At 46.9% G+C, this 16893-nt stretch overlaps 1 protein-coding gene across 1 annotated transcript in view; it reads right to left on the bottom strand.

Annotated features, from left to right (window-relative positions):
* Positions 1-16893, bottom strand: part of CIP2A (cellular inhibitor of PP2A) — a 112924-nt gene that overhangs the window by 81639 nt on the left and 14392 nt on the right. The window contains exons 4-5 of the mRNA XM_075336572.1: positions 16309-16403; positions 615-711 (exon numbers count right to left, since the gene is read on the bottom strand). Of these exons, the coding sequence (XP_075192687.1) occupies positions 615-711; positions 16309-16403 (192 nt within the window). The remainder of the gene's footprint in view (positions 1-614; positions 712-16308; positions 16404-16893) is intronic.

Below are 16893 nucleotides of genomic sequence, written 5' to 3'. Positions count from 1 at the left end.
GCGTCTGTAACACAGGCGCTCCATGCACCGTCCCCAAGGGGACACAGAGTACCTTTTAGATGCAGGGCCTGTCCCTGATGATACCCAGTCTCCTGTCCGTCAGATTCCCCCAGGGGCTGCGGAGGGAGCCCGGTCCCAGTGAAAGGTGACCGGTTAGGATCCCACTTCTCCCAGAGCCTCTAAGGGATTGGGAAGGAAAACGGCATGTGGCTCCAGCCTTTGTACCCGCAATGGGTACCTCAACCTTGACAGCACCGCCGACTTAGTGGGGTGAGAAGGGAGCATGCCGGGTGCCCCGTGGGGGGCGCTCTTTTCTTCCATCCGATACAATCAGCAGCTGCTGCTGACTAAAATGTGGAGCTTGCGTGAATGTGTGCCTCCTTCAACACAAAGCATAAAACTGATGGGCCCGTGATGCACGGGAGGGTGTATAGGCAGAGGGGAGGGGTTACACTTTTTAAAGTGTAATACTTTGTGTGGCCTCCGGAGGCAGAAGCTATACACCCAATTGTCTGGGTCTCCCAATGGAGCGACAAAGAAATATATATGAAACGAGACAGTATAATAAAAAGCTAATGGAGAATAATGTAGAAATTATTTATAGTTTCACTTACCAATGACTTAACATGAGACTGCACTGACAGATTGTTTCTGCACAAGTTTGCCATAAGGCCAAGAGATGGCATTGTCAGATCATCCTCAGGGGACTGACTGGAATACATTATAAAAAAATAAATAAAAAAAAAAAAGTTGGGTTTACATTTACATGCTCCATCAATACACACACACACACACACACACACACACACACACACACACACACACACTTCTAAGACTGTGTGGTTTTTACAGGAATACTACAAAATACCAGCAGCTTACACAGATTACACAAAGTGTTGCTTCAGAGAAATGCATTAGAGAAAAGTATTTTATAAAAAAACCAAACAAAAACTCAGGCAATTTGGTTTTATTTTATGAGAAACTAAACTGAAAGCTCTGCCTTTCTACTAGTACGTGACACTCATCAGCCACCATTAGTTTCTGTGTGCGAGCCGGGTCGGACTGGGGTGTGAGGGGCCTACCAGGGAAATTGCCTCTAGGGGCCCACACTATGGCTAACTTAAACGTTTTTATTACTTGATAATTTTCGATTTCTCTCAGTATATCATGCACCTTTTAGCAAACTAAACAGTGCGCAGAAGAGCCCTGTCCTGTGCCTGCAGATAGCACAGGATTTCTTGTAGCATCTTATTTATTGTAGATAATAATGGAATCTGTTATTTACAGTCAGTCGCAGTTTTTCTTACACACGGACGTTCCTTGTCCTTGGAAAGCCACCGAGTCCATCAGCCAAAATATATTCAAAGAGAAGCAAAATGTTATCCAGCATCTTCACATGGAAAAGATTACTAAAATTAATCCACCGATGCCGCCACATATACACCCGTATAGGGAATCCCTATAGAGTCAGTATGTGGAGGTGTGCAGCATTACCACCCAATACTCTTCCTTTTGGAGACTGGTGAATTCTCTTCTTTCCACCGTCACACATTACATAATTATCAGGCAATGATCGGCCCCCAGTGTCTGTACTGGATGTGGACAGTCATTCTGTGGGGACAGAGGCCTAGAAAAGCCGCACTATGGTTTCCACATTAGCGTTTCATGTTGGATAAACCCTTTACTACTCCTGTGTATTCTGACAATACTGCTCTATAGGCAGATCATGTATTTTTTTTTTACATATACAGTATTTATACTGAGGCCCCTCCTGTACTATCACCAAATATAGAGGCCGCCTAAAGAGTAATTACATATAGCCTAAAATACTGCCACTGGGGATACGGGATGACGACACAGACACTGGGGGTACGGGATGACGACACAGACACTGGGGGAACGGTATAATGACACTGACACTGGGGGTATAGGATAATGACGCTTGATACTCTGTACAGGATAAGATACTTGGGATACAGGATAATTACTCTGTTCTTTTACTCAGCACCCAGCTTTTCTATGTTCTGATCGCCATCTTGTCTTCAGCACCCAGCTTTCGCATGATATCAGAGAATGGGAAAGATGAGGACAAGATGGATATCAGAACATAGCAAAGCTGGGTGATGAGGAAAAGAACCTCTCTCAGCTCAGCACCCAGCTTTCCCAATCCCATCCCATGCTCGACTGCTGCTATCCCTCTTTCCCTAATCCCTACTGATATATGGTTACTGTGTGGATTTCACGCACGTCACATAGCAGGGACTAGTGCACACACCCTGCACCCCCCAAATCACACACACCCAGCACCCCCCCAAATCACACACACTACGCACCCTCATGTCCTGCATATCTTACACGGCCAGGCTGTACTCCAAATTACCCCTATCTCAAACACACTGAAACCCCATTTCCCACACACCCTGTATCACTCTGTCACAGTGTGGACACCCCATATGCCACTCACCCACCCTCCTCCCAAGCTCCCCACATCCTCATTACCACATCTTCCTCGGTCTGCTCGCCATCTCCTGCCTGGCTCCTCCCACATGGTCGCATGGGCATGAATCATCGCAGGTCCTAGCACTAGATGCAGTTTCTTCTTTTGGGAAGCAGCTTATGATCTGCCCCTGCCGCGCTGCAGCTCATAAAGTCCGGTGCTCCCCTCCAGGTCAGGACCGCCCTCTCTGCCCCCCGTGTAGCTACTGGCGCTGTCATAATCTGACTTCTGCTTGCAAAGCATACAGTGTCATCACCTGCGGCGGCCGCAGGTGATTTTAATACACCCGGCGGGGGCCCCTGCAGGCTGCCGGGGACAGCTTAGTGTGGAGTCAAGGTCAGGGCCTACCGGGGGTTTCCTTGCTACCCTGGCACGCCAGACCGACGCTGTGTGCGAGTCTCTCGCTCATGGTGAGCCGGACAAGGACGCTAGATGTAACAGAGGGCCTATTGGAAGATTTCTCATCTCTTTTAAGCAGAGAATGTAAGAAAAACACTGAGCTCACATTAGATTCAGATTAGAAACCACAAAGTAGTAGCACTAGGTCAAGAGAATACAGCTTAAATCTGTGCATTCTTTTTATGCAGTGTGAATAGGATACTTAGCAAGATCTTTGGTTCAGTGTTGCGACCAGAAATCATAATACATTCCCGTGTGAATAAGCATCGGAAACATCTGAAGCGTATTACAGTAGCAATATTATAAATGCATAATTTGAAATCAAACTGTCTAGAAAAATGAAGGCCCCCATTCATCAGCTTTCACACCAGAATTGTGGCATAAAAGCTTTGAAAAGATGCTAAATTTAGGTGCAACTCTGTGTTGCGCCGCTGCCAACATTTGCAGCTTTTGGCGTCTACACGTCAGTTTCTCCCAGCTCCAACAAAATAGGTGGAACAGTGGTAGGATGGGGACAGAGGGAGGGACGGTACAGCTCGTATAATTCTGTGTTTCTCCCTATGCTACAAATCTCCCTTCAGTGCCTGAGATTTTTGGAATAGCGCAGAGATATACATGCCACTTGGCAGACCCTCAATTCATGAAGAAGCTGACACCTCTGATCAAGAATCAGAAGTGTGATTCCACAAAGCCCCCTCATCAAGATCGACGTTACCAATGCTGGTCTGGATGGATCGGGCCCCATGAATGTAATATTTAACGCTGCTACAGATTTATCACAAATTAAAGTGATTTTCTCATCACTGATCATCAGGATTACAGAACAGGTAATCTGACCAGCGCTTGCAAGCTTGCCTAGCAAATTGAGCACCTCTAATAAAACTGCAAAAGTGGCCTGTAACCTTGGCAATGAGCTGTACACAATAGAATCAAACATCCCTCTAATCTTGAGAACGGAGAGTTTTCTCAAGCACTTTGCAATTTTACCCATTTAATAAACTTCGATAAACCCATTAGGTTATGGCTACAAATACGGCTTGGCTATCATGGGCAACACTGATCCTGTGTAGGGCATTCCACCACTTAACGACTGCCAACACAGCTCTTAATGGTGGCTGTTAAGGGGCCTTACTCCTCAGCACTGCTTTTTAATGGCACTGGGAAATAAGTGACTACCGCCCCCCTCCAAAAGGGGTGAAACTCCCACAGGTGATTGCTACATATGACAGCTGACACCAGCAAGTATCAATATAATAGAAATGCCTGGCTCACTAAGAAAGAGAAACTTAAGGTGCTCGGAAAAAATAAGTCCAGAAATGCAGAAAATCCGGCACACTCAAAGTGATTTCCAAAAATACTATTTCGTTTTGAATGATTTTATTATTCTTGTGAGGATATCAGAAAATGGTATATGTACAAGTCCAACGTTTCGACCAAAACATATGGTCTGTTTCAAGGACTGTGAGACAAAGAAGGGAATTTTGTTTACTTACCGTAAATTCCTTTTCTTCTAGCTCCAATTGGGAGACCCAGACAATTGGGTGTATAGCTTCTGCCTCCGGAGGCCACACAAAGTATTACACTTAAAAGTGTAAAGCCCCTCCCCTTCTGCCTATACACCCCCCGTGCATCACGGGCTCCTCAGTTTTGGTGCAAAAGCAAGAAGGAGTAAAAGTTATAAATTGGTTTAAAGTAAATTCAATCCGAAGGAATTTCGGAGAACTGAAACCATTCAACATGAACAACATGTGTACACAAAGAACAACAGCCCGAAGGGAACAGGGGCGGGTGCTGGGTCTCCCAATTGGAGCTAGAAGAAAAGGAATTTACGGTAAGTAAACAAAATTCCCTTCTTCTTTGTCGCTCCATTGGGAGACCCAGACAATTGGGACGTCCAAAAGCAGTCCCTGGGTGGGTAAAATAATACCTCGTAATAGAGCCGTACCACGGCCTTTTCCTACAGGTGGGCAACCGCCGCCTGAAGGACTTGCCTACCTAGGCTGGCATCCGCCGAAGCATAGGTATGCACCTGATAGTGTTTCGTGAAAATGTGAAGGCTCGACCAGGTAGCCGCCTGACACACCTGCTGAGCCGTAGCCTGGTGCCGCAAAGCCCAGGACGCACCCACGGCTCTGGTAGAATGGGCTTTCAGCCCAGAGGGAACCGGAAGCCCAGAAGATCGATAAGCTTCAAGAATTGGTTCCTTGATCCACCGAGCCAGGGTTGATTTCGAAGCCTGTGACCCTTTACGCTGGCCAGCGACAAGGACAAAGAGTGCATCCGAACGGCGCAGGGGCGCCGTACGAGAAATGTAGAGTCTGAGTGCTCTCACCAGATCTAACAAGTGCAGATCCTTTTCACACTGGTGAACTGGATGAGGACAAAAAGAGGGTAAGGAGATATCCTGATTGAGATGAAAGGGGGATACCACCTTAGGTAGAAATTCCGGAACCGGACGCAGAACCACCTTGTCCTGGTGAAACACCAGGAAAGGGGCTTTGCATGACAGCGCTGCTAGCTCAGACACTCTCCGAAGTGATGTGACTGCTACTAGGAAAACCACTTTCTGTGAAAGGCGTGAAAGAGAAATATCCTTCATTGGCTCGAAAGGTGGTTTCTGAAGAGCCATCAGTACCCTGTTCAGATCCCAGGGTTCTAACGGCCGCTTGTAAGGAGGGACTATGTGACAAACCCCCTGCAGGAACGTGCGTACCTGTGGAAGTCTGGCCAGGCGCTTCTGAAAAAACACAGAGCGCTGAGACTTGTCCCTTAAGAGAGCCGAGCGACAACCCTTTTTCCAATCCTGATTGAAGGAAGGAAAGAAAAGTGGGCAAGGCAAATGGCCAGGGAGAAAAACCCTGATCAGAGCACCAAGATAGGAATATCCTCCACGTCCTGTGGTAGATCTTGGCGGACGTTGGTTTCCTAGCCTGTCTCATAGTGGCAATGACCTCTTGAGATAACCCTGAAGACGCTAGGATCCAGGACTCAATGGCCACACAGTCAGGTTGAGGGCCGCAGAATTCAGATGGAAAAACGGCCCTTGAGACAGCAAGTCTGGTCGGTCTGGTAGTGGCCACGGTTGACCCACCGTGAGATGCCACAGATCTGGGTACCACGACCTCCTTGGCCAGTCTGGAGCGACGAGGATGGCGCGGCGACAGTCGGACCTGATCTTGCGTAACACTCTGGGCAACAGTGCCAGAGGAGGAAACACATAAGGGAGCTGAAACTGCGACCAATCCTGAACTAAGGCGTCTGCCGCCAGAGCTCTGTGATCTTGAGACCGTGCCATGAATGTTGGGACCTTGTTGTTGTGCCGTGACGCCATTAGGTCGACGTCCGGCATCCCCCAGCGGCAACAGATCTCCTGAAACACGTCCGGGTGAAGGGACCATTCCCCTGCGTCCATGCCCTGGCGACTGAGAAAGTCTGCTTCCCAGTTTTCTACGCCCAGGATGTGAACTGCGGATATGGTGGAGGCCGTGGCTTCCACCCACATAAGAATCCGCCGGACTTCCTGGAAGGCTTGCCGACTGCGTGTTCCCCCTTGGTGGTTGATGTATGCCACCGCTGTGGAGTTGTCCGACTGAATTCGGATTTGCTGGCCTTCCAGCCACGGCTGGAACGCCTTTAGGGCAAGATACACTGCCCTTATCTCCAGAACATTGATCTGAAGGGAGGACTCTGTCGGAGTCCAGGTTCCCTGAGCCCTGTGGTGGAGAAAAACCGCTCCCCACCCTGACAGGCTCGCGTCCGTCGTGACCACAGCCCATGATGGGGGAAGAAAGGATTTCCCCCCCGACAGAGAAGTGGGGAGAAGCCACCACTGAAGGGAAGCCTTGGCTGCCCGTGAAAGGGAGACTTTCCTGTCGAGGGACGTCGACTTCCTGTCCCATTTTCGGAGAATGTCCCATTGAAGTGGACGCAGATGAAACTGCGCAAAAGAAACTGCCTCCATTGCTGCTACCATCTTCCCTAGGAAGTGCATGAGGCGCCTCAGAGGGTGTGACTGGCCTTGAAGGAGAGATCGCACCCCTGTCTGTAGTGAACGCTGTTTGTCCAGCGGAAGCTTCACTATCGCTGGCAGAGTATGAAACTCCATGCCAAGATATGTCAGAGATTGGGCCGGTGTCAGATTTGACTTTGGAAAATTGATGATCCACCCGAAACTCTGGAGAGTCTCCAGAGCAATGTTCAGGCTGTGTTGGCATGCCACTTGAGTGGGTGCCTTGACAAGCAGATCGTCTAAGTAAGGGATCACCGAGTGTCCCTGAGAGTGTAGGACTGCTACCACTGCTGCCATGACCTTGGTGAAGACCCGTGGGGCTGTCGCCAGGCCGAAAGGTAGTGCCACGAACTGAAGATGTTCGTCTCCTATGGCAAAACGCAGGAAGCGCTGATGCTCTGGTGCAATTGGTACGTGGAGATAAGCATCTTTAATGTCGATTGATGCTAGGAAATCTCCTTGGGACATTGAGGCGATGACGGAGCGGAGCGATTCCATCCGGAACCGCCTGGTTTTTACGTGTTTGTTGAGCAGTTTTAGGTCCAGAACAGGACGGAAGGATCCGTCCTTTTTCGGTACCACGAACAAGTTGGAGTAAAAACCGTGACCCTGTTGCTGAAGAGGCACAGGGATCACCACCCCTTCCGCCTTCAGAGTGCACACCGCCTGAAAAAGAGCATCGGCTCTCTCGGGGGGCGGGGATGTTCTGAAAAAACGAGTCGGAGGACGAGAGCTGAGCTCTATCCTGTAACCGTGGGATAGAATGTCTCTCACCCATCGGTCTTTTACCTGTGGCAGCCAGGCGTCGCAAAAGCGGGAAAGCCTGCCACCGACCGAGGATGCGGTGTGAGGAGGCCGAAAGTCATGAGGAGGCCGCCTTGGGAGCGGTTCCTCCGGCGGTCTTTTTAGGACGTGACTTAGACCGCCATGCATCGGAGTTCCTCTGATCCTTTTGAGGCCTTTTGGACGAGGAGAACTGAGACCTTCCCGCGGGCCGAAAGGACCGAAACCTCGATTGTACCTTCCGTGGTTGAGGTCTGTTTGGTTTGGACTGGGGTAAGGAAGAGTCCTTTCCCTTGGATTGTTTAATGATTTCATCCAATCGTTCACCAAACAGGCGGTCGCCAGAAAATGGCAAACCGGTTAAGAACTTTTTGGAAGCGGAGTCTGCCTTCCATTCACGTAACCACATGGCCCTGCGGACTGCCACCGAATTGGCGGATGCTACCGCTGTACGGCTCGTAGAGTCCAGGACCGCATTAATGGCGTAGGACGCAAACGCCGACGCCTGAGAGGTTAAGGACACTACTTGCGGAGCAGATGTACGTGTGACTGCATTAATCTGCGCATGACAAGCTGAGATAGCTTGGAGTGCCCATACGGCTGCGAATGCTGGAGCAAAAGACGCGCCGATAGCTTCATAGATGGATTTCAACCAGAGCTCCATCTGACTGTCAGTGGCATCTTTGAATGAAGCCCCATCTTCCACTGCAACTATGGATCTAGCCGCCAGTCTGGAGACAGGAGGATCCACCTTAGGACACTGAGCCCAGCCCTTGACAACGTCAGGGGGGAAGGGATAACGTGTATCCTTAAGGCGCTTGGAAAAACGCTTATCTGGACAAGCTCGGTGTTTCTGGACTGCCTCTCTGAAGTCAGAGTGATCCAGAAACATACTCAATGGACGCTTGGGAGACCTGAAACGGAATTTCTCCTGCTGAGAAGCTGACTCCTCAATTGTAGGAGCTGGTGGAGAAATATCCAACACCTGATTGATGGTTGCTATAAGGTCATTCACTATGGCGTCACCATCAGGTGTATCCAGGTTAAGCGCGGTCTCAGGATCAGAATCCTGATCTGCTACCTCCTCTTCATCATCCAGAGAGTCTTCCTGCTGAGACCCTGAACAGTGTGATGAAGTCGAGGGAATTTCCCAGCGACCCCGCTTAGGCGGCCTGGGACTGCGGTCCATGTCAGAGACCTCACCCTGGGACCCATGGGTCACCCCAGGAGCACACTGCAGCTCCAATTGAGGGGGGCCTGGGGTCAATGATTGAACAGTGCCCGGGCCTGAGTCACCGGTCTGGACTGTAAGGCTTCTAGTATCCTAGCAGACCATTTATCCATAGTCTCAGACAGTTTGTCAGCAAACACTGCAAACTCCGTCCCTGTCACCTGGACAGTGGTAGCAGGTGGTTCCACCTGGGCCACCAGTAGCAGAGGCTCCGGCTGAGTAAGTGCCACAGGGGCCGAGCATTGCACACAATGAGGGTCCGTGGAACCTGCCGGTAGTATAGCCGCACATGAGGTACAGGTTGCAAAGTAAGCCTGTGCTTTGGCACCCTTGCTATTTGCAGACGACATGCTGTTGTCTCCTCTGAGTACAATCCAGGAGGGTATATAGCCAAAAATCAACAGTGCGACAGTACAGTGTAAATGTATAGCATATAAGCATATATATATATATATATATATGTACACTTCTGCACTCAGTGGGGCCAGCACCTTAGGTGCTGCTTACCGACCGCTCAAAGCGGTTGTGTGATCACCAGAATCCCTGCATGGGCCTCCCAGAGCCTGTTGTCTCTCCTCTCCAGCGTTAGAAGTGCTGACAGGAATGGCTGCCGGCGTTCTGTGGAGAGGAGGGGGCCGTGGGCGTGCCCTAGAAAGTGCGGGAATCTGGAGCCCCAGTGTGCTGTATGAGGGGGGAGGAGGATACAAAGTATGCTCCAACCCTCAGCACTAACGTCCTGTGCAGCGTCCCGCCCTTCCCCTGACTGGCAGGCCTGGGGGCGGGAATATGCGATACTAGGCCGCAAAAGCCGGGGACTAAAGTAATAAGCGCGGCTGGCATATAAGCGCGGTCGGCGCGGTAGTCCCCGGCGCACAAACACACCCAGCGGTGCTGAAGTGTATATGGCCACCAGCGCTCCATGCGCGGTTCCCACGGGGACACAGAGTACCTCACAGCGCGGCCGGCGCGGAAGTCCCCGGCGCACTAACACACCCAGCAGTGCTGCAGTGTGTGTGACATCAGCGCTCTATGCGCGGTCCCCACGGGGACACAGAGTACCTCACAGTAGCAGGGCCTTGTCCCTGTCGATACTCGGCTCCTGTCAGCAGATTCCCCAGGGGCTGCGGAGGGAGCACGGTCTCATGTGCCTGGAGACCGATTAGGATCCCACTTCACCCAGAGCCCATTAAGGGATGGGGAAGGAAAGCAGCATGTGGGCTCCAGCCTCTGTACCCGCAATGGGTACCTCAACCTTAACAACACCGCCGACAAGAGTGGGGTGAGAAGGGAGCATGCTGGGGGCCCTGTTATGGGCCCTCTTTTCTTCCATCCGACATAGTCAGCAGCTGCTGCTGACTAAGATGTGGAGCTATGCGTGGATGTCAGCCTCCTTCGCACAAAGCATAAAAACTGAGGAGCCCGTGATGCACGGGGGGTGTATAGGCAGAAGGGGAGGGGCTTTACACTTTTAAGTGTAATACTTTGTGTGGCCTCCGGAGGCAGAAGCTATACACCCAATTGTCTGGGTCTCCCAATGGAGCGACAAAGAAAAACAATGTATCAAATAAAATAATTTACATACAATAAAATTAAAACATATAGTTACATGAAGAACTATTACATGAAAAAAAGGGAATTTTTTTTTTTAAAAATTAGATATATGTCCCAATGGGAAAGGGAAAAGAAAACAGGGATAACATTGAGTTTCTCCACAAGAACTCACAATTTTTTATGAGAATAACAGTAATATTTCATTACAATAATATACATCAAATTTTCAATGGGAGGGAAATATAAGAAAAGGAACAACGGAAGTTATAGAGTAACACGAACCTCAAAAGGTTATATGATGTGTGTCACATGGGATATTCACTCGCATGTATTTTATATGTTACTCTTATAGCCTAAGACCAAAAGAAGGATAAATCAGTGATCACATGAGAATATGGTTAAATATATAGCAGGAGATGAAGTCATACAAGTCATTAAGGGACAATGTCACTATGGAGGATGAGTGTAATTACCTTAATACCCTCACATAGATGGATAGGATGACTAGCGTCCTCTTACTGGATTGGATTTTAACAAGAAGCTGTGTAACCAATGACATGAAGATTAAATATGAGGCATATGTATGTATAAGCAACATGAGTAACACACTGAATGTTATCAAATGAAGTGCAAAAATGTACGTACATGATCCTTAAAACATCCAAGATGGGAGAAAATGATATTCCCCACGGCTTTACAACATATGCCAAAAATGCAATCATGAGAAAAACAGCAACTTAATTGGATTAGATCCACAGGTCAAACATACCTATAACTCATGATCTAGAACGTATAAGAAGAAATTACAATGTAAGTAGCTGTCATATTACCAAAAAGACATCAGTGTGATAGGAGCATCTGCATAAATAGCAGGGGTAAAAAAGGGGACATGATCACCTGTAAATTGTTTGTCTATGTATGGCACCTGTTAAGGGCTGATTGAGATTCAATTGGATAGGTATGGTGGGGCACCTAGGTATAAACAGGACATAGTATAAAAGTGTGAACCGGTCAAATATTCAAGAACAGGAGTGATAAAGTGCTTACCCACAGTTTGAACGCATAGGAAAAATCCTGGGTTTGAAAGTGGGGCCTGTTATACAAGATAAAATGGTTGGAGTTTAGTGTATGGAAATACACAAGAAAAAGGGGAACCCGGTCCAAAAAACATACCTTATATCTGTCCTGGTGAACGTTGTGCCCAAATGTGCCTGGAGGTGACTGGTGACCTGCCGCATGTGGGTTATATATACTCTATAACTAATGAAGCAGCCGGCGTGCACCATGTGTGTTTCTGGTCGGTGTCAGGAGCGAGGCTTGGAGCGCATGACGCGCAGGAGCCTCCCGTGGTGCCCGGAGGGCGCATGCGCGGCAGGCAGGACCAAGCGTCACTGTGGGGAAAGTGTATACCAAGTGAGGCGCATATCGCGCATGCGCCGCCCCGTAAGGCAGCGCATGCGTATCAGGCACCTCACTCGGCATGTGATGTGAGAGGGGAGAGCAGGGGATGATTGCGTCGTGCGCAGGCCCAGTCCGGCTGTCGGGCAGCGCGTGCGCAGAAGGCAATTCACCCGCGGCATGTGTGTATGAGAATGGTGAATGGAATAAGTCTCATGCATGCGTCCCCAAATAATATGAGAAGTACAAATAATGAAATAATTACTGATCATGAGGGGCATCGTTAAGAGAGGAAGTCATACATCTGTAAAATGGAACAAGTTAGGTGAGGACAAATGGTAAAACGCGATATGACATGAACAAAAAGATATAATATGTCTCAATGGAAAGTCTCATATTCCCTATTCAGCCCCCTGGGCTCCAGGGTCTGTAGAGTATGTATCCAGTATGCTTCCCTGTGTTTGAGCCTTTGTATCCTATTGCCCCCACGTCTTAGGGGGGGTATATGCTCTATGATCTGATAACGGAGTATATCTTCCTCTCTTAACGATGCCCCTCATGATCAGTAATTATTTCATTATTTGTACTTCTCATATTATGTAAAGCTGATATATTGCCAAACACATATCATGATTTTATGCATAATATTATGTTTTTATTAATCATGTCTTTTCCTTTTTTAGGCCCATCCCTCCTGATTCCACCTCTTCACGTCACGCATCACAAGCACGCCGCTTTTCCGGTCCCTGATGTCGCATGTACTGCCTTCACAAGCTCTTGTAATGTACCACTTTCAATGGTTTACTTTTGCGCATGCGCCACCAATTATTTGGGGACGCATGCATGAGACTTATTCCATTCACCATTCTCATACACACATGCCGCGGGTGAATTGCCTTCTGCGCACGCGCTGCCCGACAGCCGGACTGGGCCTGCGCACGACACAATCATCCCCTGCTCTCCCCTCTCACATCACATGCCGAGTGAGGTGCCTGATACGCATGCGCTGCCTTACGGGGCGGCGCATGCGCGATATGCGCCTCACTTGGTATACACTTTCCCCACAGTGACGCTTGGTCCTGCCTGTCGCGCATGCGCCCTCCGGGCACCACGGGAGGCTCCTGCGCGTCATGCGCTCCAAGCCTCGCTCCTGACACCGACCAGAAACACACATGGTGCACGCCGGCTGCTTCATTAGTTATAGAGTATATATAACCCACATGCGGCAGGTCACCAGTCACCTCCAGGCACATTTGGGCACAACGTTCACCAGGACAGATATAAGGTATGTTTTTTGGACCGGGTTCCCCTTTTTCTTGTGTATTTCCATACACTAAACTCCAACCATTTTATCTTGTATAACAGGCCCCACTTTCAAACCCAGGATTTTTCCTATTAGTTCAAACTGTGGGTAAGCACTTTATCACTCCTGTTCTTGAATATTTGACCGGTTCACACTTTTATACTATGTCCTGTTTATACCTAGGTGCCCCACCATACCTATCCAATTGAATCTCAATCAGCCCTTAACAGGTGCCATACATAGACAAACAATTTACAGGTGATCATGTCCCCTTTTTTACCCCTGCTATTTATGCAGATGCTCCTATCACACTGATGTCTTTTTGGTAATATGACAGCTACTTACATTGTAATTTCTTCTTATACGTTCTAGATCATGAGTTATAGGTATGTTTGACCTGTGGATCTAATCCAATTAAGTTGCTGTTTTTCTCATGATTGCATTTTTGGCATATGTTGTAAAGCCGTGGGGAATATCATTTTCTCCCATCTTGGATGGTTTAAGGATCATGTACGTACATTTTTGCACTTCATTTGATAACATTCAGTGTGTTACTCATGTTGCTTATACATACATATGCCTCATATTTAATCTTCATGTCATTGGTTACACAGCTTCTTGTTAAAATCCAATCCAGTAAGAGGACGCTAGTCATCCTATCCATCTATGTGAGGGTATTAAGGTAATTACACTCATCCTCCATAGTGACATTGTCCCTTAAGGACTTGTATGACTTCATCTCCTGCTATATATTTAACCATATTCTCATGTGATCACTGATTTATCCTTCTTTTGGTCTTAGGCTATAAGAGTAACATATAAAATACATGCGAGTGAATATCCCATGTGACACACATCATATCATAACCTTTTGAGGTTCGTGTTACTCTATAACTTCCGTTGTTACTTTTCTTATATTTCCCTCCCATTGAAAATTTGATGTATATTATTGTAATGAAATATTACTGTTATTCTCATAAAAAATTGTGAGTTCTTGTGGAGAAACTCAATGTTATCCCTGTTTTCTTTTTCCTTTTCCCATTGGGACATATATCTAATTTTTAAAAAAAAAATTTCCCTTTTTTTCATGTAATAGTTCTTCATGTAACTATATGTTTTAATTTTATTGTATGTAAATTATTTTATTTGATACATTGTTTTTTGTCTCACAGTCCTTGAAACAGACCAAATGTTTTGGTCGAAACGTTGGACTTGTACATATACCATTTTCTGATATCCTCACAAGAATAATAAAATCATTCAAAACGAAATAGTATTTTTGGAAATCACTTTATTGAGTGTGCCGGATTTTCTGCATTACCAGCAAGTATCAAGACCGACAGGTTTTATCAACTGATCAGGGCAACTTAACCCCTTAAATACCGATGACAATCATGACCGCAGCATCTAAGAAGTTGAAAAAAAAACCTTGTCTCCATTGCCGAAAATAATTATTCAGTGCCATAATAAAAAGGTCTGACTAGTTTATCATGGCTAGAACATTTACCACACGCAGGCCTGTCTGTACAAAGGTCGGTTTGTGAAAAATACCTCCAAAATGCCATGAAATTAAGTCACATATCATGTCCAATTACAGATTGATAACTGTTGTCATAAGAAACTGATTCATAAAAAACAAATTTGATATGATGCTAATAAGGCCTCATTCAGACAATCTTAACACTAGAAGTCCCAGAGAGGGGTCATTTGACATTTCTACCATTGAAACCCTATGGAGCTCGAAATTCCTGGGACTTCTAGTGTGTGTCAGTGTATCGGAGCCAGTTTGCCTCAGTGGTTGGTCAGTGTTTCAGTGATCTCTACTGCCCAAAAAAAGGAAAACCATTTATGCAAAGCTTGTTCTGCCCATTACTATGATAATAATGGACAGTAGTATATGGATGGTATCTGTGGTGTTCATGGGCCCATAGTTTTGGAAAGGTAATTTGGATCTGTAACAGACGTGGCACCCAGATTATTCCATGAGCACTCGGTCATGTGATCAACACCATAGAGAAAAGACTGCCCTGTGCGCACACTGCATTTTTGCTGCAGAAATTTCTTGAGAAAATGGTTGTAACCTATCTGCAGACATTCCCCAGCAAACCTATGGGAAAAAAAAAAAAAAAAAAGCTGTGCGCACACTGCGTTTTTTTTTCTCAAGAAAATTCTTTATGCAGAATTTCTTGAGAAAAAGAATGTGCATATCACTTCTTTTCTGGAGGCATCTGCGTATTTTGCCATAGATAATGGTAAAATAAAGCAGGGACCAACCTGCGGAAAAACCACATCAAAAACGCGGTAAAAATGCATGCGTTGTTGGTGCGTTTTTTTTTAACGCAAGTGCGCTAATCTTTCAGACTCAAATTTCTTGAGAAAAATCCTTTTTCTAATGTGAACAGAGCCTTAAATAGACATCTGAATAAGACTCAAGTGAGCCATCATCTTAAGGGTGCTTTACACAAGACGACGGATCGTGCGATGCATCGTCGGGGTCACGGTTTTCGTGACGCACATCCGGCATCATACACGACGTCGTCTCGTGTGAAACCTCTGAGCGACACAGTATCGCTCACAAATCGTGAGTCGTGTACTCGTCGCTCAGTTTCATATAATTTATTTTTACTTGTGCCGGTTGTTCATCGTTTCCGTGGCAGCAACGGGAGCGATGAACTCTGCTTACCTGCGTCCCACGGCTCCCGCCGGCTATGCGGAGGGAAAGGAGGTGGGCGGGATGTTTATATCCAGCTCATCTCCGCCCCTCCGCTTCTATTGGCCGGCGGCTGTGTGACATCGCTGTGACGCCGAACGTCCCTCCCCATTTAGGAAGAGGACGTTCGCCGCCCACAGCGAGGTCGCTCAGCAGGTAAGTACATGTGACGGGGGTTTCACGACTTTGTGTGCCATGGGCAACTAATTGCCCGTGACTCACAAACGATGGGGGCGGGTACAATCGATTGTGAAATCGCACGATGGGTCGTCCCGTGTAAAGCAGGCTTTACTGTGCATCATAGTTCAGCTACATATCACTAACTGGAAAAGATGGAAGGAAAGGCATCTGGCTGAACACTACACCATCAAAACCATGTACTTTGTCAGAATGACATTAAATAATTAATAAGGATGTGGTAACTTACATTCTGGTCATCAAAAAGGAGATCAATTCCTCTATATTGACACTTGCATGCAAAACTCTTATATTGTAGGTTAGTCTTTGCAGAAGTTGGATGCTCTAATAAAGAAAATAAACCCATTATTAATTGTAGTGTCAGGAGTAAAAAGTAAAAAAAAAATTCATACCACAAATCATTGAATAGATGTAGAAATGTCAGACATACTGTTGAAGGTCGTAATGAAACTATAAACTAAGCTCAACAAATGTGGAATCGGAACGTTAATCAGATATGTTATTAAGGGTTTCTGCTGCAGTGCAGCTGATATAGTGTATGTATGTACGGTATGTATGCTTGTACGGTATTTATGTACAGTACATGCATAAATATACTGCTGGAAAGAAGTCTGTTAGTGCGGTATTCTTTAAAAGGTTCTTTATTAGCCACTACAGGTTTCACTGCAGTACTGGTATCTTAATTAAGTGTAAAAAACCAACAGGCGTATGCATGTATGTATATATGTATAGGCTGTCACTCAACAAAGAGAAGGTGGCGCTGGGTGAGGAAAAGAGCTGGAGTGACAGAGGCTTTAGATCTGCCACACCCTTC

The sequence above is a fragment of the Anomaloglossus baeobatrachus genome, chromosome 2, assembly GCF_048569485.1.
Source record: "Anomaloglossus baeobatrachus isolate aAnoBae1 chromosome 2, aAnoBae1.hap1, whole genome shotgun sequence".
In the NCBI taxonomy this organism is placed as follows: domain Eukaryota; kingdom Metazoa; phylum Chordata; class Amphibia; order Anura; family Aromobatidae; genus Anomaloglossus; species Anomaloglossus baeobatrachus.
The sequence above is the reverse complement of the archived record's forward strand: the minus strand, read 5'-3'. Positions and strand labels throughout refer to the sequence as shown.